This window comes from Suillus discolor, assembly GCF_016758755.1.
Source record: "Suillus discolor strain FC423 chromosome Unknown F5147scaffold_7, whole genome shotgun sequence".
Taxonomy (NCBI): domain Eukaryota; kingdom Fungi; phylum Basidiomycota; class Agaricomycetes; order Boletales; family Suillaceae; genus Suillus; species Suillus discolor.
In genome coordinates this window covers 948,723-975,122 of record NW_024541254.1, presented here as the reverse complement: position 1 = coordinate 975,122, position 26,400 = coordinate 948,723, and the positions used below count along the sequence as shown (strand labels likewise).

The following is a 26,400-nucleotide window of genomic DNA, read 5'->3' as shown; positions in this document are numbered from 1 at the left end:
CCCTCATGGCAAAACGACGTACACTTTATATTCTCCTTATTCTCCTTGCTCTTGTTCTATTCGGTACCGTCGTCGTCTTGTCTTCCATCTCCTACTACCTCTACATCAATGCCGCAGCATATATTCCAGACAGGGAGGTCCCAGTGTTAAGCAACACAACACGCTGGAATGCAACGGAACATGGAAAGCTTGAGAGGATACCCCGTATTATCCACCAGACTTGGAAGTCGGAGACGCTTCCAGCTGATTGGAAACGCCTCTCTGAGGCATGTCGAAACATGATGTCCGACTAGTCCGTATCCGTCTCATCTCCGCCACTCAAAGTTCTTATCATTATTCTAACAGCGACTACATGCTCTGGACTGACGCCAGCTCCCGCGAGTTTATCGCAGAGTACTACCCCTGGTTTCTTGATACGTTCGACGACTACGAGTTCACGATTCAACGAGCTGATGCTATTCGTTATTTCGTTCTTCATCACTATGGGGGAATATATCTCGACCTTGACGTTGGATGCCTGCGACCTCTGGATCCGTTATTGATATATCCCGTCATCTTACCCAAGACCATACCTGTCGGCGTTTCCAATGACCTCATGTTTGCTGAAAAGGGTCATCCTTTCCTCTCCCAGACTATCCACAACCTTGTCACGTTTGACCATTCTTGGATATTAAACTATCCCACCGTCATGTTCTCCACAGGACCCATGTTCCTCTCTTTTCAGTACAGCCTTTACACTGCGTCACATCCTATCACGCCGTACGAACCAGGAGATGTTCGAATCCTCCCCAAATCTCTTTACGGCAAGAACGCCAAACCAGAAGAAGCTCCCCATTCATTTTTCGCCCATTATTACGGTAGCAGCTGGCATGCCGACGATGCTGCATTAATCAGCTTCTTGAGTACGTGGGGGAAAGGATTGATGTGGTTGGGTTTGGTCATACTAGTCTATGGGATCTACAAGCTCACAGTCCCTAGCAAGCAAAGAAAGTATAGTCTCAGGAGAATTGGAGGATATGATGTCCTTTTGCCTAGGTGGACTCAGCGCAATGGGCGCTGGCACATCGACATGCGGTGGTCCTTTCTTCCAGCGTCTGGTGCTTCTACGCAACCATCATCTCCCATCAACTCCGCTCCCCAGTCGCCATTGGACGAACATGTTTCATTACTGCCCCTTCCTTTTGAGTTAAGATCGGACTCACCCGTACCCTCCGACATTTCATCTTCTGTGGACATATTTCCGACGTCAAGTTATCGCGCGCCATCATCTATCCTTGATGTTGTGCGTCGCGTGCGAGACCGTGCCACGGGTTATTTGAATCTATCTCGAGAGCCGCCTGTGTTACCACGCGCCCCATCTCGCGGTCGGAGGCAACGGTCCAGAGGAGTCATGTTCTTCCTCCCGGCTATCTTTACTCAATCCCAGAATATGGACATTCTCACGCGCAGCCCGCCTCCACAACCATCTTCTGGACGGAATTTACCCCCTTCTTCTCAGCTACCCCTTGAGAAGCTTTGGCAAGGGGCTGAGAGTAGAGTTGGAGATGAATCAGCCGAGTTTCATCAGGGCTGCTCTCAATCACCTCGGCCACCATTGGAGAATCGTCTTCCGCATTCGTCTTCAAGTCCGCTTATTGATCTCGAACAGCAAAATTCATAGCATTGCGATGAAACACTTGACTTTATTTGATGCTACTCACACTACTCTAGTAAAAACGCTATTGAACCCTGCTTCACCTACGGCTGTGGAACGCGTTTAGATACCAAATTCTGCTTTTGAATGATGATTTCTACGTATATTTCTTTGATATATTGCATGGGACATGACCTGATAATACCTACACGGCTGTCTTCTCAGGTGGCGGTTTGCAACATTGGAGTTCTGCAATTCACAGTCATCCACCAAGTTCTATTCGTATCTATTAGTGTTCCTATAGAATATCGATATTGATAACAATTGGACTGATTCGCGTGCGAAATCTAATTTTCCATTGACTTCCCGCAGTGGTTAGAACATCACTCTAAAGAAGTACGCCGCCCTCAAATGCTTTGCAAGTCCGTAAAGCATTTCTAGATTGCGACTAGGTGTGAGACGCCACTCCGACTTTTAAGGTTTGAATCAGAATTTAGGTTCTGCGCAAAGTCACTAGTACTTACTGATCGGCGGCGGTCTCATCATGATTTTCCCGGTAGAACGGCGACGGTTTTCATGGACGCTGACAAAGTCAACATAGCCATTGCGCTTACACCATAAGTAACAGACGGCCCGAAGGTCCAATATGACGCGCATGCTGACGAGTGCAAATCAAGTCAGCCAGCCTTACCTTTCGGACATAACCTAAAACTTACCAAGCAACGGCCCTATTGCGCGACCTAGCTGACCTGATGACCGGAATTCACCTAGTGCCTTGCCCTTGGCCAACTCAGGATATACAGCCGCAGGTTTGCCTGTATCTTTGTCGAAGCCCTCGTCGCACTGGAGGGAGGCATGTGCAGTAAGCGAGCTTACAACTGTCGCGGAAGTGAAAGCCAGACAGACCGCTGCGGCTCGCAGCAGTCCGACAGCGATTTTCGGTTGAGTGGACACGAAGTGAGGAAGGATAGTTAGGAACACGAGGCCCAGTGCGCAGCTCGAGACCCCTCGTTGTGCCATTTTCCCCTCTCCTACTTTGGAGATAGCACGACGGACGTATCCTCCCTGTAAAAGAGCACTGATGATGCCAATGGTGCCAATTAATGCTCCGTTCTGTTTGTTATTCCAATCGAATACTGTCATCGGAGTTTTTAACGCATGATTTCAGGAGCATGTTAATAATGACGCACGATCGAAGGTAAGGAAAGTGAGGGTGAATTCCACGCCTGAGAAGATTCCTAAGAAAAGGAAATGGAGCTTGCGCAAGACCCGCAAAATTTCAGTCCTCTCTTGCACACTCCGTACCGCAGAAGCAGCATTCGACTTCTCGTTGACATGGACTTCTGGTTTGTCGGGTTGGGTATTTCGGGTTTCGGGAAGAGCAACTGTTAGGAACAAAGTCTCTGCGATAAGCAGTACGAGCGTCAATAATGCCGGGACCGCGTAGACGTTCAATTCCATTTGTAGAGCCCCTACAAATAGGGGAACTGGCCTCGAGGCAAAATAGGCTCCGATCGGGGGCCCAATACAAAAACAGATAGCAAACGCAATTCCAACATGGGCAAGGGCTTTAGATCGGTTCCTGGGCGTTGAAATATCAGAGAGGATGGCACTGTTGACGATGTCGGTCAGTTCTAGTCCTTGGATTATGACAGAGAACTGACGTAGCAAGTTGCACGTTGCCTTCACTAAGACCCCCTACGACGCGGGAAAGCATATAAGAAGCAAAAGTGGTTGACTGGATCCAACTGGCGGAGAATCGGTTCAGGAACTCGATGATAAGAATGACTTCAGTGCTCACATGAGCGCGGACAATATATTTCCTATCATAGTGACCAAAAGGACATTCCTGCGCCCATAAGTGTCGGAGAGAGATCCTATATGCGGCGATACCAAGAACTGTAGAGTGCTGCAAATACCAAGTGAATACAACCTTAAATAAACTGCGAACGCGACTCGAAGACATACGAGAAAACGGAACCCATCAGACCCCCTTTGAATAATTATCAGATCAGTATAAACCACGTCTTATGATTGAAACTGGACCAACCAAGGAAAACTACATCCCATCTCTGGGAGTTTTGTAGTGGCTTATAGAAGATGCCTCGCACCGCCGAAACAAACCGCAGTGTTCTGGAAAGGAGGCCATTGGGGTCGGAAATTTCTCTCTACATAATCAATGAAGGAACTAGAGACACGTAACATGGGGTACTTACCACAGTATACCACTCGATTATACGAGGAAACAAGGGTAGAGGGATTGTAAATGCTTTGCCGAGGCTTCAGACTCATTTCGAAACTGAGCATGGCATTGGCACTCACCAAAGAGATCAAGAACGAGCGACAGAAAGACTATACGTTCTACTTTTCCCATGTTCTCTTTCAGAGGCGCAAGCTTAGAGGATGATATTCACGACCCGCGTTCGAACTGCGCAAGTGAATACGATAGGCCACGTCAATAGTTTGGCGATCTAAATAACGGAAGTTCAGCTAATGGGAAAAGTGACTCGCAAACCAGTTGCGAGTACACCAGTGTGTTAGTTGTTTGGATGAATTACACAGAGGCGGTACATATGTTGCGGTTCATCACATATGCACTGCGTTATGATCGGCTACGTGGGCCGACTGTGGGTACTTTCCCCCGAAAGGCAGACTGGACATATAATAAATCCCCGGCCCAGACACCTACTACACAAGACATTCTACTACTATGAATCCAACATATTTGATGCTTCCATCTCTGTGTCACCGTCATCCAATTCTGCAACATCTCCTGCTACTACACCTCGGAACTGCTGGTCTTCAGAAGCCTGAGTAAGACCAGTCTGGAAATGCGAACTTGTCTCAGTCTTGGTAATCTCTCGCAATGCCATCGTGGCGTATGCGGCCGTCCCGAGTGTTAAGTTTACCTGGAGCGCGCGAAATTTCCCATTGTCGACGACAGCTGGTGGGTCAAACCCAAGGAGTTTGTCTTCGTCTGCTTGTGCAAGTGGGACGTCTGGGTCTGTGTATCTGAGTATAGACCACGAGAGATCTTTTGGAACCTGGAGGATTTTCCGGTAGGAGCCATTAAGAGTGTACTCTCTGGAGATGTCCTGTCAGTTTCGCTTATGGTAGGACGGATCTAGCGTACTTTTGTTTGCGGATGAAGTTATCCGGGTCGAGTCCATCCAAGCGCAGGAATTCCCGATAGCGCTCCCCGAGCGTACCACCTGGGTAATCAACATCTCTACCCGGGAGTGGCATGATTACGTCAAATATTGAGTACTGGTGGGCATCCTCTTCAGTGAGTATTTTGATACTTGGTGCAACATAAGCAGCCTTGGCAGCTTTCTTGCGCTCACGAGAGCTCAAGCCTCAAATGACAAAGTTTCAATCAGAACAACATAACAAATAGAAAAGAAACTGACCCTTTTCCTCTGTGGTGGCTTGCTTCTCATTATCATTACCCGCATCATCGTCCACTTCCATCCCATCATTCTCTCCACTCCCTCCCTTAGTGGCCGGCTCGCTTTCAAAAACGATATCACCAGGTACCGCCTTGTCAGGACCGTGTATACGAATTCGCTCCGAGACGATGGCATTCCACACGTAGGATTGGTATGCATGGACATACATGAGCCGCAAGTTTCGAGGAATCTAGATTGAACTATATGAATAACAGCAATGTTACTAGAATCTTGACATACCGTAGACAAGGCACCCATTGCGTTCCTGGTTTCTCCACCTTGCTTTTTGTAGCTCTCGAGAATGCAGCGCTCCGCAACCACCCGTCTGGGCATTAAAGCCAGGGCACGATCCAAATCGCCATCCACTAACCACGCGTCACGGGCTGCGACAACTTCAGGGTGTTCTCCAGGCCGATTCTGGAGGATCAGGGAAACAGCTTTGTGCCAATCAGATTTCAGAATTGCCAAGCCAATGGAGTGAGTTGGCACTGCGGCCGTCCCAAAGCGCTGCATCCCTAGAGTTGTACTTCAGACGAATCAGTAATTTGCTAGATATCGAACTCACCGTAGTAATTGATGAACCCTTTGTGCTTGATCGAGTTCATGGCACGGTCAAGAGTTTCTACATTTTCTACCTGAACGTTACTTCATAATCTTGTCAACGAAGCTTCAGAGCAGTACCACTTGAAACATACCGAAGTGTGATAACGAAGGCATTTCCTTTCAGCATACCAAGCTCTAAACCAGCCTTGCGATAATTGAAATCCGCTATTCTGACTCCACGGTCACCACGCTGGGACAGTATATCTTGCACGGATCGCCTGTTGAATTGATTCGCAGATTTCCATATATCCTCCACAGTTTTGTTCCCACGTCGCAATGACACGCGCTGGACGGTAACGCCGCGTTTGTCTTTTGTCCCCGCAACAGCCAAGTCTTTTATGTTTACATGGAGAGTACGTGATAAGTAGCCGAGAGCGTCTTGGGTATCACGGTTGGTTTTCTGGAGAGTGAAATGAATATAAGGAGGATGGTTCCCCCTGTCTGAGCGGTCGCCTCGACCTACGAAGATATCAGAAGAGTGATAAGAGATCTCTTGAAACAAATGGTGAAACATACCTCCACGGCTTCCGCGACCACCACCGCGACCACCACCATTGCGTGACCATTTTATAACTATGCGAGATCCATCGTCCCCAGCAGGGGTCGACATATCAGTCTCGCTGTCAAGCTTCCCACCAAATAACTCTCGAACAACGTGATGCAGAGCCGTCCGGTCCGTTTTGGAGGAAATTGGCTGCCAAGGGGTAAGGGCACATGGTAAGAGAACCTTGTATCTCGTCTTACCTCGCTGAGGACTTTTCTGTGATCTTCTCTTTCTCCTCCCTGCCGGCCACCACGACCTCGTCCGCGACCACCGCGACCACCACGACCACCACGGTCACCGCGACCGTTACGGTTCTTTCCTCTTTTCGCTGTGTCATCGCTCTGCAACGCATCCACTTCTTCTGATGGCTTCGCCGTATCTGGGGTTTCAGTACTGTCCTCGGTAGTTTTGATAAGCCGACTTCCCCAACCACTGTCGGTCACCCTCGGAGGCTCGCGTCCTTCAAGGAACATTGTTTTCAATTGGTCGATAGAAGCCTCGCTAAGATACGGGGCTAGTTTTTCCGTGAATTGGTCATTCCAGGGTATGTCCGCGGGAGTGGAATCATCTTTGTCCTTTGCTTCAGTGCTAGTAGACAGTTCCTCTACAGTATTCGACTCAGCGCTGGTGACGGGCTCCTGGGGTTGGGTTATTGAGGCCCCAGCATTGGCGGTGTTGGAACTTCCCTCGTTGGTACCTTTTCCCTTCTTCGAAGATGACTCTGGCATGTCCAACGACTTGAGATGAATGACCTGGTGATCTTGATTCACTTCGAACACTAGGAAGTCTGTAAACCTATGGCAAATTCATGTCCGATTGTAGTTCCATTATAAACACGAACACTTACCGCTGTTTTATGATACCACTGATGGGAGGGACGTCCCGGCTTATATACTCGGAGATCCCAACATCGGTCTGAAGGACCTGACGAAGGCCATTCGATGAGAACGTAGGCGCTATGCCTAGGAGAGCATGGCTAGGAGGAAGGACACTTTCAGCTGCAACCGCTGAAGTGCTCTCCTTTGAGTCTGCAGCAGCAATAGCCGCACTCATGAGCGGGGAGGTGTCTGCGACGATGGGCCCATCATCCGTCAGCTCGTCGACTTTGGCGCGTTTGGGTGAACGAGCAAGCTCTTCATCATCTTCACGTTCCCGGATAGCTGAAGACGACATTTTAATGGTTGATCGAGAACAGTCAAAAAGCCTGAGAATAGATAAGATAGCAAAACCAAATTTATCCTAGATGAAATCAAGCTCGTCTTGCTAGTGACCATCATGTCGTCTCCTCATCTCCAGACATACAACGAGCGAGCAAAGAAACATGCCAACAAAGCCGCGAGGGCTTTGCTCGGAGTCATGGAGGAAAAGCAGTCAAATCTCTCTGTTAGCGTCGACGTGACTAAATCCAAAGACTTCTTCGACATCATCGAGGCAGTTGGTCCTCATGTTTGTCTTATAAAGGCATCTGTCACTTCTTCCGAACTCTCAATTAATGCTTATGGCGCTACCGAAAGACCCACATCGATATACTCGAAGATTTTGATCCGACTGTGATTGACCGCCTCCGAGAGCTTAGCGAAAAACACAAGTTCTTGATATTTGAGGATCGTAAATTCGCCGACATAGGTAAGGTATTGCAGATTTCGGATGACAGCTTACTGATATCATAACTCTTAGGAAGTACCGTGGCATTGCAGTATTCGAAAGGGATCTACAAGATCGCGGACTGGGCTCATATTACCAACGCTCACGCTGTTCCGGGGCCATCGATCATCACTGGCCTAGCCTCGGTTGGCATTCCCAAAGATCGGGGGCTCATACTCCTGGCAGAAATGAGCTCCAAGGGTGCACTGACCACCGGGTCATATACAGAAGATGCAGTTCGTATGGCTCGAGCTCGCAGGGATTTTGTCATCGGCTTTATTGCTCAACATCGCATGGAAGGTATTGGTGCATCCGATACCGACAATATTGCGGGGGAAGATTTCTTGGTTCTCGCGCCAGGAGTAGGCTTAGATGCCACAGGCGATGCCATGGGTCAGCAATACCGCACTCCAGAGCAAGTCGTTTTTGAAAGTGGTTGTGACGTTATCATTGTTGGAAGAGGTATTTATGGCAAGGGTGAAAATGTGGATACACGGGAGGTTCTTAAGCAAGCTCAGAGATATCAAGCTGCTGGTTGGGAAGCATACAAAAAGCGCGTTCAGCGCACATAAGTAGCAGGGTATAAATAACTACACGAGCTTACTTGGAAATACTTCCACCATATTTTACTTAATGGCGCCTCACACCTTTATCCGACGCCACCACCATCTAGCGTCTCTGGTTCCTGTTGTCTTCTCTCCTCCTCTCTTGCTTCTCTTTCTTCTGCTTCTACGACTTCGACATCGAGAGGAAACGTGAGTATTGCAGCAATACCCGTTAGTTGATTCAACTCTGCGTCCTCGTGAGTACGATAAATAGAAGCACGTTAAGCACGTTAGACACATACGTTGACCGGATTCGTGCATGCTCGAGAACATGACAACTTCTGCACCCTTTTGTTGCACTCCTTCGACGAGTTCGACATATGTCTTCCGCAGCTTCGGGTCACTCGCACTGTCCGAATTGCTTGAGCTGCAGTATGCCAGTGTGCGACACAATCATCTCACCGGAAAAGCTCATCGGAGATGAGGAGTGTCCCTATGGCTCCACGGTCTGCCGCTAAACGGACATGATCAGGACCATACCACGCGCGCATCTCGTCCACACCGAGCATCTTGAAGAACCTGACAAAAAAAGTAATCAGCATTAACAGTACAGCTGCCACCACCAGCATGCCTACTTATCAAGAACTATTCCCTCCCGCGCAAATTTTGTTTCCTTGAGCTGTGCAACAATCTGCAAGTGTAATAAATGCACCTGTACGACAAAGTCTTATACCAAAAACCCTACCTCTGGACTCTTGAGAACTTCGACAAGACTGTGGACGTGCGCGCTACTAACATGCACTTTCACGGTCTTTTCTCGCAAAGCCTTGGTCAACGTCTTGTCCCCCCTCCTCCCGGCTTCTGTTATCATAGCATTGAAAACGCCTTCTCGTACCCAACCTGGGCTTGCAAACACAATTGCTCGCAGACTAGGTGACGTATAAGGTATGTGTCGCACAAATGCATCGTAGAGTATGGCATAAAATTTCGCCATCGCCTTCTCGTATTGAGACGTTCCAGGGGCAGAAGCCTTGCGTGGTATTGGAACCGATATCCGATGGGTGACCAGTGTCATGTGTTGTGAAAGGAGACAAAACGCGGCTGTGCCTTCTCCGCATACAACTGCGCCTACCTCCGCGCCGCGTCCCGGCACACAAGCTTCCTCGACACGAGCAAGGGCCACACTGTCCCATCCATCAACCTTCTCGATGCGTATATCGCGGTTACTCTCAATGTCAAGCGTATGAAACGCGCCCATCTTCACATGTCGGTTTTCAGATGCAACAGGGCCAGAGATATGCAGCGCTGAAGTGGTTGCGGGTGCCGCAGATGAAGATCCTGCAGGGGATGGAGTTTGATCCGCTGATGACGAAGGTGCTCCTGATGAGGAGAATTCGACTCGGGATACTTGGATGGTGAGGTTCAACTTGACACGATGAGATTCCGTAGATCCAGTAGCAGATATACTCTGTATGCGACTATCAAGTATTTAGCATGTTAGAGAATCGCTGATAGCGCAAATGTCCTACCGAATGGCTGGTGCTCGCACAAGGTCACCTTGTTGTATAATGTTGTAGAGATGCCACATATCTTCATCATCCTCGGGTCGGAGGTTGACATAGCCCTGTTCAAATCAATTAATCGATCTTTCGCTAACGAACACCGTGAACGACTCACGGTCCCGTTTTTGTCGACGAATTTACCGATGAGCTTCATCGTGGAGAGTGATTGACGTAAAGTCCTACTCTGCGGTTGAAGCTGCACCCAGGGCCAAAAGGGGCCTGAACAAGTAATCGCGTGCTCTTGGCAGTCACTCAGTACTCATCAATCGGATTCAATCCACTGTCCACTGGGCTTGCTATTGTCCTCACAATTCTCCAGCTATTCACAACTTGCAAGAGCTAGTAGGGGAAAATATGAACAATGTGTGAGTCAGAAATGAGCACACAGCAACTTCTGCTAGCTCATCATGACCAGAATACATTCGAAGTTAGACTCTCTAGCATCGCGTCTCGTAGATTCCAATTATTCCCGGGAGGAAGATCAAGAAGACGACGATGCTATCTTTGCAGAACTCGAAGCAGAGATAGAGAACGACGCTGATGCAACAGTGCGAGATCGGGGCCTAGAGCAGCTCAGGCTCGAGTGAGTCGTGCGTTCCATTGGTGTTCACTGTCCGACAAATGACATAAACGTCTGCAGAATGCAAAGAGCCAAAGAAATGAGAGAAAATGCCCATGGGAGATACATGGAGATCACGAACGAGAAAGAGGCCATTCGGATAAGTGCGTGAGTCGCCCACTCTGTTCGTCTCGTTCTTTGCTACATCATCCTGCTTTTAGGAATGAGTCATACTGCGTGATTCATTTTTACCATAGTAATTTCAGGAGATGTGAGATCATGGACAAGCACCTCGCAGTGAGTAATGGTTCGTGCCTCGAAGAAAGCAGATTACTGATGGATTCATGTAAGAAACTCGCGCCAAAATACTATGCTACGCGTTTTATTCGCGTCTTCGTGGAGAATATGCCATGGCTAGTTGAGAAGCTTGCCATTAAAGTCCTTCCATGTCTGATGTGCTTCGTCGACGGGGTGTCAAAAGACCGGTATGTCTTATGGTCTTGTCAATGTCATCCAGTTACTCATCTATTCTTAGTCTTATTGGGTTCGAAGAACTCGGGAATAATGATGCGTTTGAGACTGCGGTACTCGAGCTTAGGCTAGCGAATAGCGGTAGTGATCTCGCCTATACCTCGTCACTTATGTCTAATCGTCCTTCAACAGGTGTCCTTCAAAAAGCGCGAAATGCTTACGAATCTGGTATCACATACAACGTCTCGTCATCTTCAAACACAAGTAAATTACGAAGGGGTGGACAGACAGATCAGGATGACGACGAGTTTGATTTATGATGGTTTGCTCCATCGCCCTACTTGTCATCTCGTATTCCTAATGCTACGTGCAAATCGTGCTGGTCACTCTTCACCAGGTGTCTTATACCTCCTAATAGCCCTCACTCTCGCTTCAGCATGGTTGACGATGGGTCTCGGATACCCCAATTTATCAGCAACCTTGGCCGGAGGGTTGTGGATATCTGCATTCGTAAAACAAACATCGGTTGAACGCCGAGCCGCGAGTTAATCTACACTTACCAGATCCATAGAGATTCTTCAACTCTGGTACGAATGTCCTTATAAAATCACCTGTCGGATCTGCCTTGGAGGACTGTGTATAAGGATTGAAGATCCGGAAGTAGGGTGCTGGGTCTACTCCAGTGGAGGCACTCCATTGCCAGCCGCCGTTGTTACTTGCAAGATCACCATCTATGAGTTTTTCCATGAAGTACTGCGAGCGCTCGTCAGAAAAGCGCATGAAAATGAAAATGAAGAGACGAGCTCACGCGCTCTCCTAGTCGCCAATCCAACATAAGATCCTTCGATAGGAACATAGCGACAATCATGCGCATACGATTATGAGTCCAACCTGGCAGTCTGATGAGTCAAGATTCCGAAGGATCGATACAAAACATACCCATGGTGTTTATCTGCCTCATCGCGGCATCGACGATAGGGATGCCAGTTTTTCCCTCTTTCCAAGCATTCAGGTGCTCCTCGTTAACCTCCCACTTGACATCAGCAAACCTCTCTTGGAAGGGTCGACCCATGGATACTCGCGGGTAGTATGCGAGGACGTTGGTGTAAAAGTCTCGCCAGGCTATTTCATCATACATCAATTATGCGTCCAGTGCATTTGGAAGAAACAAACCGAGTTCCTGCACCCAGCGACCTACGCCCGATGACCGTCCAGCCTCCACTTTTTGGATTCTGAGAAGCTTCATAGTTTGACGAACGCATTCCCTGACAGAAATGACCCCAGCAGATAGGTAGGGGCTCAACCGCGACGTAGTATCCTTGTCCCCTCTGTCACGAGCCTCGTCATACAAGAGGACTCTGCTGCGTTTGTCGGAATTCTCGGCTCCATCAGCTAGAGGATCAACAGCTCCAAGCTGCGTCGTACGCGCTTTGGTGTACAAGAACCGAGAGAGCATCTGAAAAATGTTTAATTATGATCCCCTCTTCTAGTGCAACACTCGCCTCTTTGGCAGACAATGTTCCTGCTGGCCATATGTTTGCCATATTGGCAGCCTCTTCAGGATCAAGTTCGAAGCCATGCACCGACACAGGTACATCGATATCGAATAACGGGCCAAAGACATGATTCTCCCTGATTGTCGAGGGGTTGGGATCTGGAGATGGGAACTCCTTCAGATAATCTGAGAGGTTCGAATTTAAGATGCTGATCCAGTTTCGTTGATACGGCGAGTAGACCTGAAAGACACATGCTGAGAATAACAACTTGAAAACAGGTGATAGGGGGAATGTACCGTGTATGTCCTCCCATCCTTCGTTTCCACGACGCCTGGCTCAATGATACACCTATCGTGCACATACGTAGGCCTGATTCCCGCGTTCTGGGCTAAAGAGCAGACTTCAGTATCACGCCGAAGCTCATCAACCTCGTATTCGAAGTTCGCAAAGAGTCGAGTGGACTGGAGAGTCTGCAAGACCGAGATAACACGAGTTGGCACGGACTTTCGCGGCGTATGCGTGAGGGTGTAAAGGGGAATATTTAATTTTGCAAGCTCGTCCTACCAAAGTATAAATTAGCCTTCCGTAGTGATAGAAGTAACACAAATCTGTTTCACCTTTACTCGTGAAAGGTTACGAAGAACAAAATCGATTCTTGTTTTGCTCCTGTCGTGTGCGATATAATCCTGGGGGCTCAAGACATGCAAGACCACAAGCGGGACTTGATCTTCGACTGCCTGAGCTGATGCGAGGGCGAGAGCTCTATTATCAGAAACTGGAACAAGGAGTTGACCAAGACGGATACGCAGGTTGAACCAAGAAGCAACACGTACTGCGCAGGTCTCCCATCCTCATCCAGTAAACTACCGATTGTCCTTTCGAGGGCTTCTGTACAACATTGCGCAATGCGTCCAGGAGTCGCAGGTACGGCGGGTGAGTCTGAACGGAAGCTGCAGCTTCTGCTGTTGCAATCTTTATGGGTGCAAAGAGAGAGTCAGTGGTTCTGCCTTTCTTTGACATCGCAAGTGGACTCGGGCTACGAGCTCTCTTCATCATGGTCGTAAAGAAAGAAGGAATATGGACTCCTGCTGGTCTGAGTCCTTTGTAATATATAGGCGATTAGTAGTCCACATCGTAATTCTCTGCTTGGGATCGACGCGATTTCGATCGTATGACATCATCCCAGATGCGAAACTAGGCTTTGTCATCAAGTGATGTTTAAACTCACCTGGACTCTGCCGGACTTGCCGATGGGCCCCATGACTTCACAAGAATGTCACTTTTCCATGCACAACTCGAATACTACATATTCCTGACGCTTGATGGAATCACAACAAGCCAAGATTCGAATTGGCATCCAATTAACCAGCACTTCACAAAGCAAGCTTTCGACCAAATCAGCACATCGACGAAGTGCGTTATTTGCAACGCTCACCAAAGCCAAATGACCACCAACGACTGGGCGGGCCCTAAATCCGTGCACAGTACCATCAAGCGTATCGTACCAGTCCCCCAGCGGCTTATTACTTTCACCGTCGGCAGCATACTTGTAGACAGAGTCAATGAACAGATCTCGCGTCGTTGTGTTGGTCATAATGGCAGCAGTCCATAACTCCCAGTCGGATTTAGTGTATGTGTGGCTATAAGTCTGTTGGTTTTGTTGTTCACTTAGATCGAGGGACGGCTCACCGAGTGTCCAAAGGGACCCCGTAAGTATCTTGAAGGGATAGTTGTATACGTGAATCATCATTCCGTGTTGATTGTATGGGAGTCACTCACTGATAACGGTGGCATACCATGCGGTTTCTGCGAAGCTGTTCAGCATTGTTCAGGGCGATTGACATTCGGACTTACGCATGTCGTAGACAGACTCTGGGAAAACATTGGTGCCAAGTAACTTATCCGCATACAGGTTGTATGATAAGCCCCAACTTGACACCATCAGCGATGTCGCACAAAACGCAGATTTCCATACTGGAGACTTACGAGTCTTCATGTCCGTAATTCAAGGTTAGGTGCAGCCCGTCGCTCGATGTGGCATAGTCAAGTAATTGCGGAACATAGCGCTGTACGATTGACTGAATGTTCGAAGAGTAAGTTCATGTCAATCTAGACTATCAACGATAACGTACGCTGTAATTCTGTTGATTGACAGTATCGCCCAATATGCCCGAAATTGTAGACATAGCCTGGATGCCTATCACACCATTGATGGCTAGATTGGTTTGATTGGCAAGAGCCCCCGCAAAATCATCTGTGCTGATCTGATTTGCGGGAATGAGGGCTTCTGCGACGATGTATCCGGTCCATTGGTTGAGAAGGTCCGTCTGTAGAAAGTGGTGAATGTATGAGGAACGCGGTCATGGTGAGCACTGACATATTGGGTGATCAAGGACATGTCATAAGATTTCTGAGTGTAACTCAAGACCATAATAAGCATATTGCCGCATTCTGAAAGCATAGGCGCTGAGAAATCGAGTTATGTACATAGAAAGTGAAATCACCTTCGAGAGGCATGGCTTCATCGTTACCAGCATTGTGGCCCGTAGCGTTGGGGTACGATTTACCTAATTCATAATAAGAGGAATTAGGGAATCTCAGCAATTCTTCGTAGAAGACAAACCAAGATCGTGAGCAGCCCAAGCGTTGGGATATTGACCGGTAGCTTGGTACTCAAGGAGGCCGAGCAGTAGATACCTTCCAAGTGGAGGATTGGTGTACAAGAGAATAGGCCACGCAGGCATCATGACATCCACAGTGTTCACGTTCTGCAGTTGCAAAGGTGAGCAACCCACAGCTCCAAAGCGTATCACCTACGCCATCACTAGAGATCTCTGGAGTTTTCATGTCAGACAACTATTTTTGGTTGAAAGCAGCCATATATTACCCTTCAAGAATATCAAGATATCATCTGCGTTCCAACTTCCATCACTTTTCTTCGACAACGTGATCTCCAGGGCTCCGAAGGCCTGACGAACCGACAGCGCAACGACAGCAGCATAATTACTCGAAATGGCCGAGGCATCGCTCTGAACCTTCAGGTCGAACGCTTGCGCGCGTCCGAGAGCAGCGGAGTAGTCCCCAACGAAGTCAGAAATCTGGAACATGACTTCCAAAACTAGCGCTAAAGCAGAAAAGACTAGGGACGCACCAAGTCCGCGACGCTTGAGTAAGCGCTCCAGAAGTAAATACTTCTTGGTTGGTAGACATCGTTCGCGACGATGTACTGGATTGCCGGATCTCTCACATGACCCACAGTGTAGATTACAGGGACAGATGCAGTGGTCGACACGGTGCCAAGGTCGTGAGCGAAAGCAAAGACCGGCCAATCGTTGTTGACGGCACGAAAATTGATGTCCTCAATGTTGGCAAGAACACCGTTTTTGATGAATTGAGCTCGAACAATGGCGTCTTGGCCAGTTTGGTACGTCACAGAGGAAGACTGAAGAAGAAATTAGCATGAGAATGGAAACTGAGTGACAAAGATACATACATTCTGAGTAGAGTAATAGGCTGCACCCTCTATAAAGAACGATCTGAGTCAGTTAGCCAGTAAGCTGTACTCGTCACTCACGTTGAATATGATCATTATATTCAGCATACAACTCCTGGTTCTCAAGCATGACCTGATGAGTCAAGATGTTGCCGGTAGTAGTGGTCCAGTTGACCGTCAGAGAGTCATCTCCAGATACCCATTCTGCGCTTATGTCGGTGTATACGCTGACGGTATGCGACCTTCCATCATTAGACACTGCGGACAGTGCCAAATACGAGAAGGGGATGGACTGCTTAAGGAAGTCTGTGGGCTAACAATGACTTGCTATAATGTAAAGGCAAAAGACACCATATATACCTCTACAGGGCTAAGGAAGTTCACGTTTATGTCCACCGGCCCGGCAGTCATCACGAAAATACTTTGCATTGAAGTGAACTGTATCATGTATAAGTGTGTTCTCATGTATACGATCAAACCACAATCACCTCCAGGCTTTTTTGGACGGCAGATTTAGCGCCTGGAACAGCGGGATCACCCAGAAAGGTATACGTGGCACCATCAACTCTGATATAACCAGCCCATCCGAGAGTCTGCACAACGTCTTAGTCAATGTTCAAATGTGTATAATGAAAAAAGCTCACCGATCCAGTCCAAAACTGGGGCCAGGCACCGTTCAGCGCTGTACCAGCACCTTGTGGCAACCATACAGACAGGTAAGGTGTCCGAACTGCAAGTGGGACGGATGGGGGATTGAAAGGAGTTGCATTCCAAGAGACAGAAGAAGCGCTAAGCGCTAATGTAGCTAATGAGAGAAACTTTGTGCCCATGATAAGTAATGGGTACACAAATGAGATGGTGGAGATCATCATCAAGGTCTCCGCCTGATCGCAATCCACCATTTTATATGCAGCGCGACCCTAAATTCAATGTAAGCGATGGTTGCTTCGAATCATCATGACTTACTAAAAACAGACCATCTCTACTCAACGATCCCCGAGCCAGCGCACAGCATGCGGCACCGACGATTAAGCATATGTTCTGCCACTCCATAAGGGCTTTACGTCAAAATCCACACTTTAGAGTAGTCACGAGTCTAACTCACATTAGTCTTCTACACTATAGTCCTTTTCAAGCCATTAGTTGTGCTCTCCAGCGAATTCGAGTAACACCGCCACCTCCGGGGTATCTTAGGAAGTTGGGAGTTCATATCTGCAATGTCAAGTACGAAGAAGTCAACGTCAACTTCGTTTTCCGGAGCATCCTGCGAACAGAAGCCATAACGACGGTCCCTGCGATTCATTCCTGTGTATTCTCACCGCTAACAATTTACCGGATGAGAAACGCACAGGAAGAACCGCAGAGGGATATCTTCAAGATAAATCGATCAGGGTTGCGCAACCCAGTTAGAAGCAACACATCACAAACAAACCTGTCCAGCTGGGCTCTCGTAGCATACCTCGTGCAATCGATAATCAAACGATAACTGTACCGGCGCAGAATGCCACCGCATAGATGATGATGATCGTGAGATGCAGACTTGCAACGTAGCCCAGCCACCGCTGTTTACGTCATGTGACCTCAGACCCAAAGAGGCGCGCAAACGGTCTTGTGGCACACGGCACCCTTCTCATAGCGAACCTTCCGCAGGCTGGTTAACTTGTCCGTGCACTCAAGCACTGTTAATGGACCTCCCTACATCCAGGGAACTAGACCTTGAGACCGAGCTCAGAAAACGGGATGCTCAGGTCGCTGAACTTACAGTAAGGTGTTCCCTTTCCAGGCGCCGATTGTCGCGCACTGTTTGTTGTATTGATAGGCTCGGTCTTGTCTTGTCTAGGATGAAGTTACACGTCTTCGTGAACATCTTGCTGCGCAGGGTGGCGCATCAACCACCGACTCGGTTACGTTGCCCCCTGCGCTAGTCTCTGTGTTGTTACCGCATATCAACAAGGCGGCTTCTAGTGAAGGAACAGGAGTGGCTTCTTCGTCGAGTACAGTTAACACCGCGCTAACGCAGAGGGTGCGTATACTGCAAGAGGAGAACGATGAACTGTATGAAATGCTCAAGTCCGGGGAGACTGGGCAGCTTAAGGAGGAAGTTCGCGGACTCCGACGAGTTGTGGAGAGATTAGAAGGGGCTTTGCGAGGTATGCGTTTTATTGTCTCTTTTTCTTTTAACTGTCTCTTACGTGCAGCATGTTTTATTAGAATCTCATCAAGTAATCGCTTCACTGTCGTGAGTGACCTCATAGGTTATGTGTATCTTCACTGACGCCTAGATACTACAGGTCGGAACTAGACAAGTCCTATGAGAGCTTCCAGACTTCTGTGCGTCAAATGAACGCTAACCATCATTCATACGCGCCTGCCCCTCGTGAATTATATCACCCTGCATCCACGAGCAATGGGGTAATCAAACTGCCTCCAACCGGACCGAGAGCACACAAGAAGCCACGTCTCTCAGAGCCCAAAGTGTCACCCGCGCGATCCAACATTTCTCTTCCACCCACAAAACCCCACATTGGCAATGCACGCCAGAGTATTCCCAGAGACTACGAGGCTGTTCGCTCGCCTCGCCTATCCCCCACAGAGCCCCGTATAAAAGTAAGCAATGTGAAGATGGAGGTTGATGAAGATGCGCGGACACGTCCACGCTCTCCAAATGATAATAGGGACCGGGAGACGCACCGGCGGGACAAAGACCGGGCACGCGACCACGAGGGAGAGCATGGTAGAGATAGGGACCGAGACCGTTTTGCGCGGCGGAACGGTGGTGGTAGTGGTGGCGGAGGGGGACGGAGGGCTCGAGGGTTTGCAAGTCATGCGTACGCATTTGGAGATCGGACGTTGGCGGAAAGAATGGGACTTTGACCAAACATTGACATTCATGATCACTGCATCTTTGAACCTTGAAAAACATGTTTTCATCATAGTGTATTTGGTGCGGTTCTCAATCAAATCGAAAAGAATTGTATCGATAGCTGACTTGACTCTTTTTCCTCCTTGTTCGCTACAGCTGTAGCTGTATCCCTACATGTTCCAATCTCTGTTGTTGCAAGACTATGCGCAGATGGTGATTGGTATTATTTAAAGTTTTTTCGTTTCCAGGCTGTATTTTGCGGTGCATAGGCGTCATGTACTTCGGTTGGGCGCCGCTTACACATTGAGCTTAGTGGCTCGTCATCGGTTGCTTCGCTTCGGAGAACCACAAAATAAATATCATTTTTCTTGAGTCAAAGACACATTGATTAGTAATGAAAGGGGGAAGTATCGTCATCGAGGTGACTTTAAAAGTGACGTGTAATTTACATTTGAATTTTGCACTGGACGCTGTTATCGGTCTCATATGCTTCATTTCCTCACAATCAGCGCATCTGATCATATCCGTGCCCGACGCACCAAACCAAGAACAGCTGCATAGCCCATGGATTGCGCTTCCGTAATGATATCTGAAAATAAAATTTCGTCTTGCCTCGTTGCACGTCCGCGTCGATGAGAGTGGCGCCTTCTACTTTCTGTGGAAAAGTCTTGGGACGTCATAAGGCAACGTTATCTGACCGAATGGATGTTCCTTCCGAGTAAGGCACTGGTCAGCAGGTCCGTAAGGGGACGCTAAAACCTTTATATTTGATTTTAGGTGCTGTGGCGGAGTGATGCGCGCCGGGTGGAGGGTCGTGTGATCGATACGGTGGCAGTCTTGAACCGAATTGTCGTACACATGAAAAATTTCGAACTACATTGGTACGTACGTGTTTCCCGAGACCTTCGGATTAGGGGAACTTCAAACACAGTTTGATATTTGTAGCAGTAAGCATTACGAGTGTTGGAACACGGTCGAGAACATATTATGGTACTGGTTGTAGTGAGTGGTACTGATGAGCGTATAGTAAGTACGTTTTGTGAGTATTACAAAAGTGAGCGTGGGGCTGTATACTAGAAAGAACGAAAAAGGTGCATCGGGCGCATTAAGGCGCGGGTGGTGAGCATAAAAGAAGAATAAATATTAAAGAAAGAATATACGGATATGTGCAAGGAAGGTCGTTGGCAAGCGGTGTCGTCCCAATGATGTTAAGTTGTGTGTACAATGATGGCACAAGACGCAGCTGGTGCAGCCTTATTTAAGGTTCATCAAGATAGAAGCTCGGTGATGCGGTCATGCGTCGTGCACGGTCAGACTCGGCAGTCTCTGCGAGGAGTATTATGCATGGTGAAAAACTGCATGCAGGTGACTGCGCCAGGAGCCTGAGGAGATGATTCACAGCGTGACCTGGAGAGGTCAAAGACAGGGAGGTGTGCGGGAGCAGTGGCTCGTTTATTAGGTATTGACCGCACGACGGACCTCTTGTCGGTCGGGCTGAGCATGAATGTTGGGATAGGAGGAACTGGCGGTGGCGGAGACGCGATGGTAGGGCTAGGTGGCGGGGAGCGATAACGGGTTAATGAATGACCGAAGCTGCACCTTGTAGTGCGAGTTGGAGAAGGAGAGTTGGATGATGAAATAGGGAGTGATGATAATGATGAGTTACTTCTCCTTCCCAAAGCACGTTTACGAGCGCCGAAATCATCGTCTTCACCAAAGAGACCCTCCTTTGCCTTTCTGTCTAAGCGGTCATATGACCTGGACGCGTTTAGAGTATTCTGCAAAAGTGGCGAGCCTATAAGGCGAGGGGGAATTGGAGGGGAATTGTTTGCAGGAATGGTCAAACGAGAGATTCGATGAATGGGGGGTGGTGAGGGTAAAGGAGTTGGTACGAGCTCAGGGGAAGGCATCGGAGGAGGAGGAGATTGAGAACGACGAGAAAAGGACATGGCGATGATGGTGGTGGATGGGCGTACATTTTATTGAGGTGGTTTTTATATAAAAAGGTGTTTACAAGTTGTTCCGAAAGATTCGAATGCAGTCCGAGTCACGAACGTAATTGGTTTACCATTGAGCCGGTGTGACATGCCCAAGTGGGGATAACATACTCCGAACCACTTATTACCGAATATACTGAGTCAGTTACCGCTCAACGTGTTTTCGAAAGCGAGTTGGCTTTGACGTGCACTAGTCATATCTCGGTATGAATGGACAATGCAGGTCTACGCCACCCCGGACTACTACAAAGCAAGTCGGAGTATAATACAGCAAAGGCGTAGGACGCGTGGGATTGGAGTAATACTTGGAAACCAGGGTAAGCCACCAACAGGAGTTAAATACGTCAATATTAAAACAAATGTCTGACGTGTACACTGCCTCTCCTCGTACGGATCTTCCGAGTCCACACCGATTGATTGCAAACGATGATCCTCATAGTCTTAAGTGGTTCTCTAATTAAAACGCACTTCTTCGATTCGCATATTGTGCTCGTCGTCGACACCAATGATCATCATTGCCAACTCTGGCAGCATCAAATTAACTGAACGTGAAACGGCCCTAAGAAGAACCAGAAGCCTTTCGTCCAAATCAGGACTCCATTGTTCTATCCATCCATCCATCCATATCATCATTGTCCCCTCAATCCGGCCAATAATGAATACTAGTAACACTCTGATTTAACTCCTCGGAAGTGTGTCCTGAATCTTGTACCTGTGTCGACCCTCTACTTCTACCCCTCGGAACATAAACTCTACCGCCGCCATGCCGTGACAAATATACTATTCAACCACATGCCACTCTATTCCTCTGACGCCTCGTCCGAAGTGCTCACGCCTTCCTTTCAGCTTGTATATATCCTTGGTCGCCAGCTAACCGACCACGAGTTAACACTGATTCGCGTCCATAGTAACTAGCACTTCCCGCTCCTCTTATTCCGCGGTTTCAAATTTAGCAATAACCCTGCAGGTCCACCACCTTTTGCCGCCGGGTGATCTCGTGAAGTAGTACGTCCACGTCAACCCTTTTGTATTTCACCTTCGATGCTGAACCTCATTAGTGTGTGGCGCAGGACTTTCGGTGCAGTCCGAGTCAATGAGTCACCTTGCCGCTGACTTGCTGGATGAAGTCTTCAGCCAATAAACGCGAGTTCTAAACACCATGTGCGACGCGGTAGTACGTCCATGTTCACTTGTGATGCAGTCAAGATGAGTCTAGATGTCAGCCCCACTTTGAATCGTGCACTCTGTTCTTGTGCGCCGCTGCAGTCGCAAATTCGACGTCAGCCCCAGTGGCTGACACCAACCTAAGAACGAGTACATCTACCTTGCATGTCCTCTCATGATTGACATTCGTCTTCTCTACGTTTTCACCATGTTATCCTGCATGTTCGCAATGTTCTCTCTCCTTCCTCTCCTTACCCTTTCCGCTCCTTCAGTCCAGTTATCTTCTAGCTATGGAAAATCAACGAACCTGGCAACCCATTCCCAAGTCGGACGCAACATTCCAGGCACCCTCGTCATGACCTACTTTGTTGACTGGGCGCCCCGCGCCAACATGAACTTTGCACTATTCGATTGCATCGACTTTGCGTTTGCTCTCCCAGACGCAGATTTCAAACTCGTTTTTGATTCGCCTGACGCGTCTACCTTACTCCGCAACCTCGTGTCGGATGCACATGCTGCATCGACGTTGGTCAAGATTAGTATTGGGGGATGGACAGGCAGTCAGTAAGTAGTACCCCTGACTTGCTTCCACCGTGTCACTCATAGAATTTAAGCTATTTCTCGCGGGCGGTGTCTACACCAGCCAATAGGAACACCTTCGTCAACAATATCCTCAACACCTACACCGAATACAATCTCGATGGCGTCGACATCGATTGGGAGTACCCCGGGCAAGCAGGCAAACAAGGCAACACCCAAAGTCCAAGCGATGAAGAGAACATGCTCGAGTTCCTGAAACTTCTCAGGCTAAAGCTCCCCCTAGGAGCGAAAATATCAGCCGCTGTTCAGAACACTCCCTTCGCTGGCCCCGACGGTCAACCTATCAAGGACGCGTCTGGTTTTGGGAAGATAGTTGATTGGATCTTGCTCATGAATTACGACGATTTTCAAGGTCCATGTTCATTTGAAACGAACGATAGGAAATTACTGATGCATAGTAAAATTATAGCTGTAACCCCCCCTGGTCCGAACGCGCCCCTGTACGATGGGTGTGGAAATTCTACTCAGCCATCCCAGAACGCAGTAGCCGGGTACAACGCCTGGACAGCAGCAGGTTTCCCTGCGAACAAATTGGTTCTCGGCATCCCAGCATACGGCTATGTCAGCAACATAGGTGTAGACCACCTTCGACAACGCCGCTCTCCTGAAGCCCCACGTCTCCACCGCCTCGCTAAGCGCACCACTGTTAATTCTGATGACGACCATCAAATTCAGTTTCGAGACCTCGTGACCAAGGGCGTCCTGCAGCGTAATAATGACGGAACGTACGCCGCCGTGCCTTCAAGCGGCTTCCAGCGTTCCTGGGATCAGTGCTCCGCGACGCCCTTCTTGCATTCAGACGCGCAGACTATTCCGTACGACGATCCCGAGTCTCTCGCCATGAAAGGCGCGTTCGTAAAGAAGACGGGTATGCTTGGAGTCAACATGTTTGATGTGCACGGGGAAACAGACCAGTGGGATCTTATTACGGCGACGCGGAACGCTCTTTTTGGTGCACCATCCACTCCGGCATCTGAACCTGTTTCAGCTTTGACATCTTCCTCGGGTCCGCAGCCTGCGCCTTCAATCCCCGGGAATCAGCAAGCGCTGGGCGGACCCTTGGGATGAACGTGAAGAGACTGGCAGCGGTTGACTGCGGGTACCTTGGGGATTTGGGCATGGGATGCTGTGCGTGCGATTGGGTTTCTAGGAGGAATCGGGCGCTGCCGTGCTTGGCTGGGATGGGGTTCACATTGTCAATCAATGAAGATGGTACCTTTTTTTCATATCGCCCAACAAGTGACACGTTCTAGTCGTGAGGTATTATTAAGTTGGCAGAGCCATTTATATCGATGGCATCTGATTCTTTCTTGAAGCCAGAAGTTGATAACGGGGAAATGAAACGATAAATTTCCGTATGGGGGAATTATAGCTGTATACGATATGATATGGTAACGGACGAGTCCCTTGGTTATTCCCCCCCTACTAGCGCGAACTTTCACCCCGGTGGTCATTGAAAGAGCGATAGCGCTCAGTACGAGAGCGTGATTATCGTCTCCGATAGCGATTATAATATGCACAGCACCGATTGGATGGCGACGACGATGATGGGAGCAGAATACTCGGGAAGTGGAAGTGGTGTTTCCCGGTGCGTAAAATGAATGCGATAGACGCATTATATTGAGGGCCACGAACTAGTAGCGCGACTCTATGTCTACGGACCCGGGTTCCTATACCGCGACGGACCGGCGATAAGAAAATGCCGCAAGCCAAATTCATATGGCACTTAAAATCTTCTTCAACCCTTTGAAGGAGCCGGAGCTCTGGGCGGTGCCAGTGGTGCGCCCATTCAAGTTGGTGGAACCGAAGACCTTTCGAAGGTCTTCGCACATGACGTGGTCATCACGGGGCGACTGCGCATGACCAAAGAGGACAAATACGTTGGTAGAAGCAGGACCAGAAGGGAAGACGGAGAAGTGAGTGTTTTTGTTGGAAGCCATTTAATATCCCGTTAATGCGTACGAGAGAGAGAACGGTGTGAGTTAGGTATGTTGCTCGGGGGGAATCATGTTCGAGTTCTAGCTGCTTAAGTACTTTGACTTCAAACCTTGCCTTGTCGGTTGCTGCTGCTCTGGCGACCGGGTGAGACTCGGACAAGGACGAGGAAGAAAGCAAGCAATCAGATGCGGTGCTAATAATTGCCTTATTCGTCTTTGGGACCTACGAACATACCTTGAACTGGAACACTCTATTGTCAATATTTGCTTGCGCGCAGCACGCGGTATGTGTTCACGCGTAGCTTGTCGCCTACTGCTGATAAATTGAACCGAAATCCTCAGTTGACTGATTCGCAGGCCCCCAATTGATTCTAATGCCGGTGCGCCTCTACGCATATGATTTATCGGAGACCTATTATATTAGGCTCTCTCCGGCATATTTGAATAGATCGATTGACGGAGAAAGCCTTGTCTTTAGCAGGAAGCATTGAAACAACTGTCGCTGTCAGCGAGTGTTTGATCTGCCTAACAACCGCTCGGAAAGTAACGGAAACAAGGTCCTCAATGAATACCTCTCCATCGCGATAAACCGATTAGCGTATCGCAAGCAACCGTTATGTCGTACCTCCCACCCTCAACCCTACCCGGCACGCCCCTCCTGCTATCCCTCAACCCCAATAACCTAACATCATCCTCCAATTCCGGCTTTTGATAGACATTAATCCATGGACTCAACCAATCGGTGTCCGCGCCGTCATCATACCCAACTCCCCTTCTGATCATGGCCTCCCTCATAGCCTTTGTCAGATACTCCTGCACGCCCTCAGCATAATCCGTAGGGGTTCTATCCAACACCTTCCTCCTCATCAACCGAATGTCGTCATCCAGAGCCAATAAATCTGGCGGTGAAAGTTGGAGTAAGTCACGCAGGTTTGCACCACCGATGGTTGCTTGTGCGGGTATCGTGTTGGAACCCCGAGCTAGCTCTGTTTCTAGCCGGCATATGACACCAGTCAACAGAGTTACTTCGCGTTCCTTTCGCTGAGCCTCGAGGGAGAGTCTTTCAACGTCGCTTCTTAGACGTTGTAATTCATTGTTAAAGGTGGGTTCCATTATCATGTTTTCGGATGGATCTGAGAATACTAGGGCTACGAGTTAGTCCATGTAAGTACGAAGTAGCGGAATATACACACTCAACGCTGAGGTGGAATACGAGATGGTATTGCGATAACCAACTGATGGATCCATCGATCGCGCGTTATTTATCTTCGATGTAACTTTAATGAAGAGACGCCCAACAAACAGCAACAATCTGTGGTCAATACATTATATTCTCTAACATATCAGTAAGGATGAAACGTACGGAATGGTTGATCCTCTGGTGATATTCCCTCTCAGCGTCCATTCGAATATGTGTGCGGGTTATGGTTACAGTATTACACTCGACTACCCGTTGTGTCCAAGCATCGAGATTGATATTGATATCAGCTACAGACTCGACTCTGTTGATCAGCATGCGCTCTAGATCGTCAATTATTCACTCGTCGACCAGTTTCATTCCCCTGATACTTTCCACTGTGTACCCGTCTGTGAACCCAGGTCTACCGCATTTGTTGGGCTTAAATTATCTCCTCCGGAAGAGAGGTTCGCTGAATGGAAGTCGGTAGAAGAGGTGGGCATGGTCCAGGTTGACTTCCCAATAATACCGGATGAACCAGTTGGCTACATTGATCGTCAATACCTACAGGCCGTATACTTGTAGTACTGGCTCTACTCCCCAATGCAGATGTTGCTTCACTGGTGACAGAACGGAGGGAGGTATCTTTGCATGCGCTGAAGA

At 48.6% G+C, this 26,400-nt stretch overlaps 12 protein-coding genes across 12 annotated transcripts; 5 read left to right on the top strand and 7 right to left on the bottom strand.

Annotated features, from left to right (window-relative positions):
- Positions 1-5: 5 nt before the first annotated feature.
- Positions 6-1,660, top strand: F5147DRAFT_568719 (glycosyltransferase family 32 protein; the record flags this gene model as incomplete). Its single annotated transcript, XM_041430914.1, has 2 exons — positions 6-292; positions 346-1,660. 2 exons carry the CDS (start codon positions 6-8, stop codon positions 1,658-1,660), a joined length of 1,602 nt encoding a protein of 533 aa, XP_041297458.1.
- Positions 1,661-1,891: 231 nt separating this feature from the next.
- F5147DRAFT_389003 (major facilitator superfamily domain-containing protein) lies at positions 1,892-4,276 on the bottom strand. Its single transcript, XM_041429554.1, has 10 exons — positions 3,956-4,276; positions 3,850-3,902; positions 3,684-3,801; positions 3,602-3,626; positions 3,435-3,542; positions 3,298-3,381; positions 2,824-3,245; positions 2,350-2,769; positions 2,158-2,291; positions 1,892-2,104 (listed from the first exon to the last, which is right to left on the bottom strand). The coding sequence occupies exons 1-9, from the start codon at positions 4,005-4,007 to the stop codon at positions 2,176-2,178; spliced, it is 1,398 nt and encodes a 465-aa protein (XP_041297457.1). The 5' UTR covers positions 4,008-4,276; the 3' UTR covers positions 1,892-2,104; positions 2,158-2,175.
- Positions 4,262-7,423, bottom strand: F5147DRAFT_606300 (tRNA pseudouridine synthase D). The gene is made up of 9 exons (XM_041432340.1): positions 7,077-7,423; positions 6,430-7,024; positions 6,202-6,379; positions 5,778-6,144; positions 5,648-5,727; positions 5,323-5,597; positions 5,044-5,272; positions 4,767-4,989; positions 4,262-4,717 (listed from the first exon to the last, which is right to left on the bottom strand). The coding sequence occupies exons 1-9, from the start codon at positions 7,400-7,402 to the stop codon at positions 4,342-4,344; spliced, it is 2,649 nt and encodes an 882-aa protein (XP_041297456.1). The 5' UTR covers positions 7,403-7,423; the 3' UTR covers positions 4,262-4,341.
- On the top strand, positions 7,077-8,665 carry F5147DRAFT_389086 (humps family-domain-containing protein). Its single transcript, XM_041429556.1, has 3 exons — positions 7,077-7,690; positions 7,744-7,855; positions 7,907-8,665. Exons 1-3 carry the CDS (start codon positions 7,505-7,507, stop codon positions 8,443-8,445), a joined length of 837 nt encoding a protein of 278 aa, XP_041297455.1. The 5' UTR covers positions 7,077-7,504; the 3' UTR covers positions 8,446-8,665.
- On the bottom strand, positions 8,523-10,134 carry F5147DRAFT_743546 (eRF1 domain 1-domain-containing protein; the record flags this gene model as incomplete). The annotated part of the gene is made up of 7 exons (XM_041439611.1): positions 8,523-8,665; positions 8,721-8,845; positions 8,881-8,997; positions 9,054-9,109; positions 9,164-9,896; positions 9,948-10,042; positions 10,096-10,134. The coding sequence occupies 7 exons, from the start codon at positions 10,132-10,134 to the stop codon at positions 8,523-8,525; spliced, it is 1,308 nt and encodes a 435-aa protein (XP_041297454.1).
- Positions 10,135-10,216: 82 nt separating this feature from the next.
- F5147DRAFT_675880 (thioredoxin-like protein) lies at positions 10,217-11,334 on the top strand. The gene is made up of 6 exons (XM_041435963.1): positions 10,217-10,345; positions 10,396-10,563; positions 10,621-10,707; positions 10,761-10,836; positions 10,891-11,024; positions 11,075-11,334. The coding sequence occupies exons 1-6, from the start codon at positions 10,335-10,337 to the stop codon at positions 11,328-11,330; spliced, it is 732 nt and encodes a 243-aa protein (XP_041297453.1). The 5' UTR covers positions 10,217-10,334; the 3' UTR covers positions 11,331-11,334.
- Positions 11,089-13,668, bottom strand: F5147DRAFT_389068 (DNA photolyase, FAD-binding/Cryptochrome). Its single transcript, XM_041429555.1, has 9 exons — positions 13,340-13,668; positions 13,124-13,281; positions 12,803-13,066; positions 12,513-12,746; positions 12,184-12,466; positions 11,950-12,132; positions 11,819-11,901; positions 11,571-11,763; positions 11,089-11,512 (listed from the first exon to the last, which is right to left on the bottom strand). The coding sequence occupies exons 1-9, from the start codon at positions 13,560-13,562 to the stop codon at positions 11,394-11,396; spliced, it is 1,740 nt and encodes a 579-aa protein (XP_041297452.1). The 5' UTR covers positions 13,563-13,668; the 3' UTR covers positions 11,089-11,393.
- A 1-nt stretch (position 13,669) lies between these two features.
- Positions 13,670-16,829, bottom strand: F5147DRAFT_818289 (uncharacterized protein; the record flags this gene model as incomplete). Its single annotated transcript, XM_041443604.1, has 18 exons — positions 13,670-13,891; positions 13,942-14,146; positions 14,196-14,223; positions 14,286-14,312; positions 14,361-14,437; positions 14,493-14,584; positions 14,639-14,833; positions 14,884-14,957; positions 15,011-15,073; positions 15,130-15,274; positions 15,324-15,340; positions 15,394-15,604; positions 15,658-15,948; positions 16,000-16,028; positions 16,081-16,312; positions 16,360-16,437; positions 16,488-16,592; positions 16,644-16,829. The coding sequence occupies 18 exons, from the start codon at positions 16,827-16,829 to the stop codon at positions 13,880-13,882; spliced, it is 2,067 nt and encodes a 688-aa protein (XP_041297451.1). The 3' UTR covers positions 13,670-13,879.
- Positions 16,830-17,602: 773 nt separating this feature from the next.
- F5147DRAFT_675867 (uncharacterized protein) lies at positions 17,603-19,246 on the top strand. The gene is made up of 5 exons (XM_041435962.1): positions 17,603-17,762; positions 17,840-18,149; positions 18,211-18,238; positions 18,291-18,943; positions 19,019-19,246. Exons 1-4 carry the CDS (start codon positions 17,685-17,687, stop codon positions 18,871-18,873), a joined length of 999 nt encoding a protein of 332 aa, XP_041297450.1. The 5' UTR covers positions 17,603-17,684; the 3' UTR covers positions 18,874-18,943; positions 19,019-19,246.
- Positions 19,247-19,753: 507 nt separating this feature from the next.
- On the bottom strand, positions 19,754-20,864 carry F5147DRAFT_675865 (uncharacterized protein). The gene has a single exon (XM_041435961.1). It carries the CDS (start codon positions 20,809-20,811, stop codon positions 20,173-20,175), a length of 639 nt encoding a protein of 212 aa, XP_041297449.1. The 5' UTR covers positions 20,812-20,864; the 3' UTR covers positions 19,754-20,172.
- Positions 20,865-22,414: 1,550 nt separating this feature from the next.
- On the top strand, positions 22,415-23,691 carry F5147DRAFT_568823 (glycoside hydrolase family 18 protein; the record flags this gene model as incomplete). The annotated part of the gene is made up of 3 exons (XM_041430917.1): positions 22,415-22,587; positions 22,638-22,975; positions 23,033-23,691. The coding sequence occupies 3 exons, from the start codon at positions 22,415-22,417 to the stop codon at positions 23,689-23,691; spliced, it is 1,170 nt and encodes a 389-aa protein (XP_041297448.1).
- Positions 23,692-24,902: 1,211 nt separating this feature from the next.
- Positions 24,903-26,019, bottom strand: F5147DRAFT_388933 (uncharacterized protein). The gene is made up of 3 exons (XM_041429553.1): positions 25,924-26,019; positions 25,754-25,872; positions 24,903-25,702 (listed from the first exon to the last, which is right to left on the bottom strand). Exons 2-3 carry the CDS (start codon positions 25,806-25,808, stop codon positions 25,122-25,124), a joined length of 636 nt encoding a protein of 211 aa, XP_041297447.1. The 5' UTR covers positions 25,809-25,872; positions 25,924-26,019; the 3' UTR covers positions 24,903-25,121.
- Between the last annotated feature and the right edge of the window lie 381 nt (positions 26,020-26,400).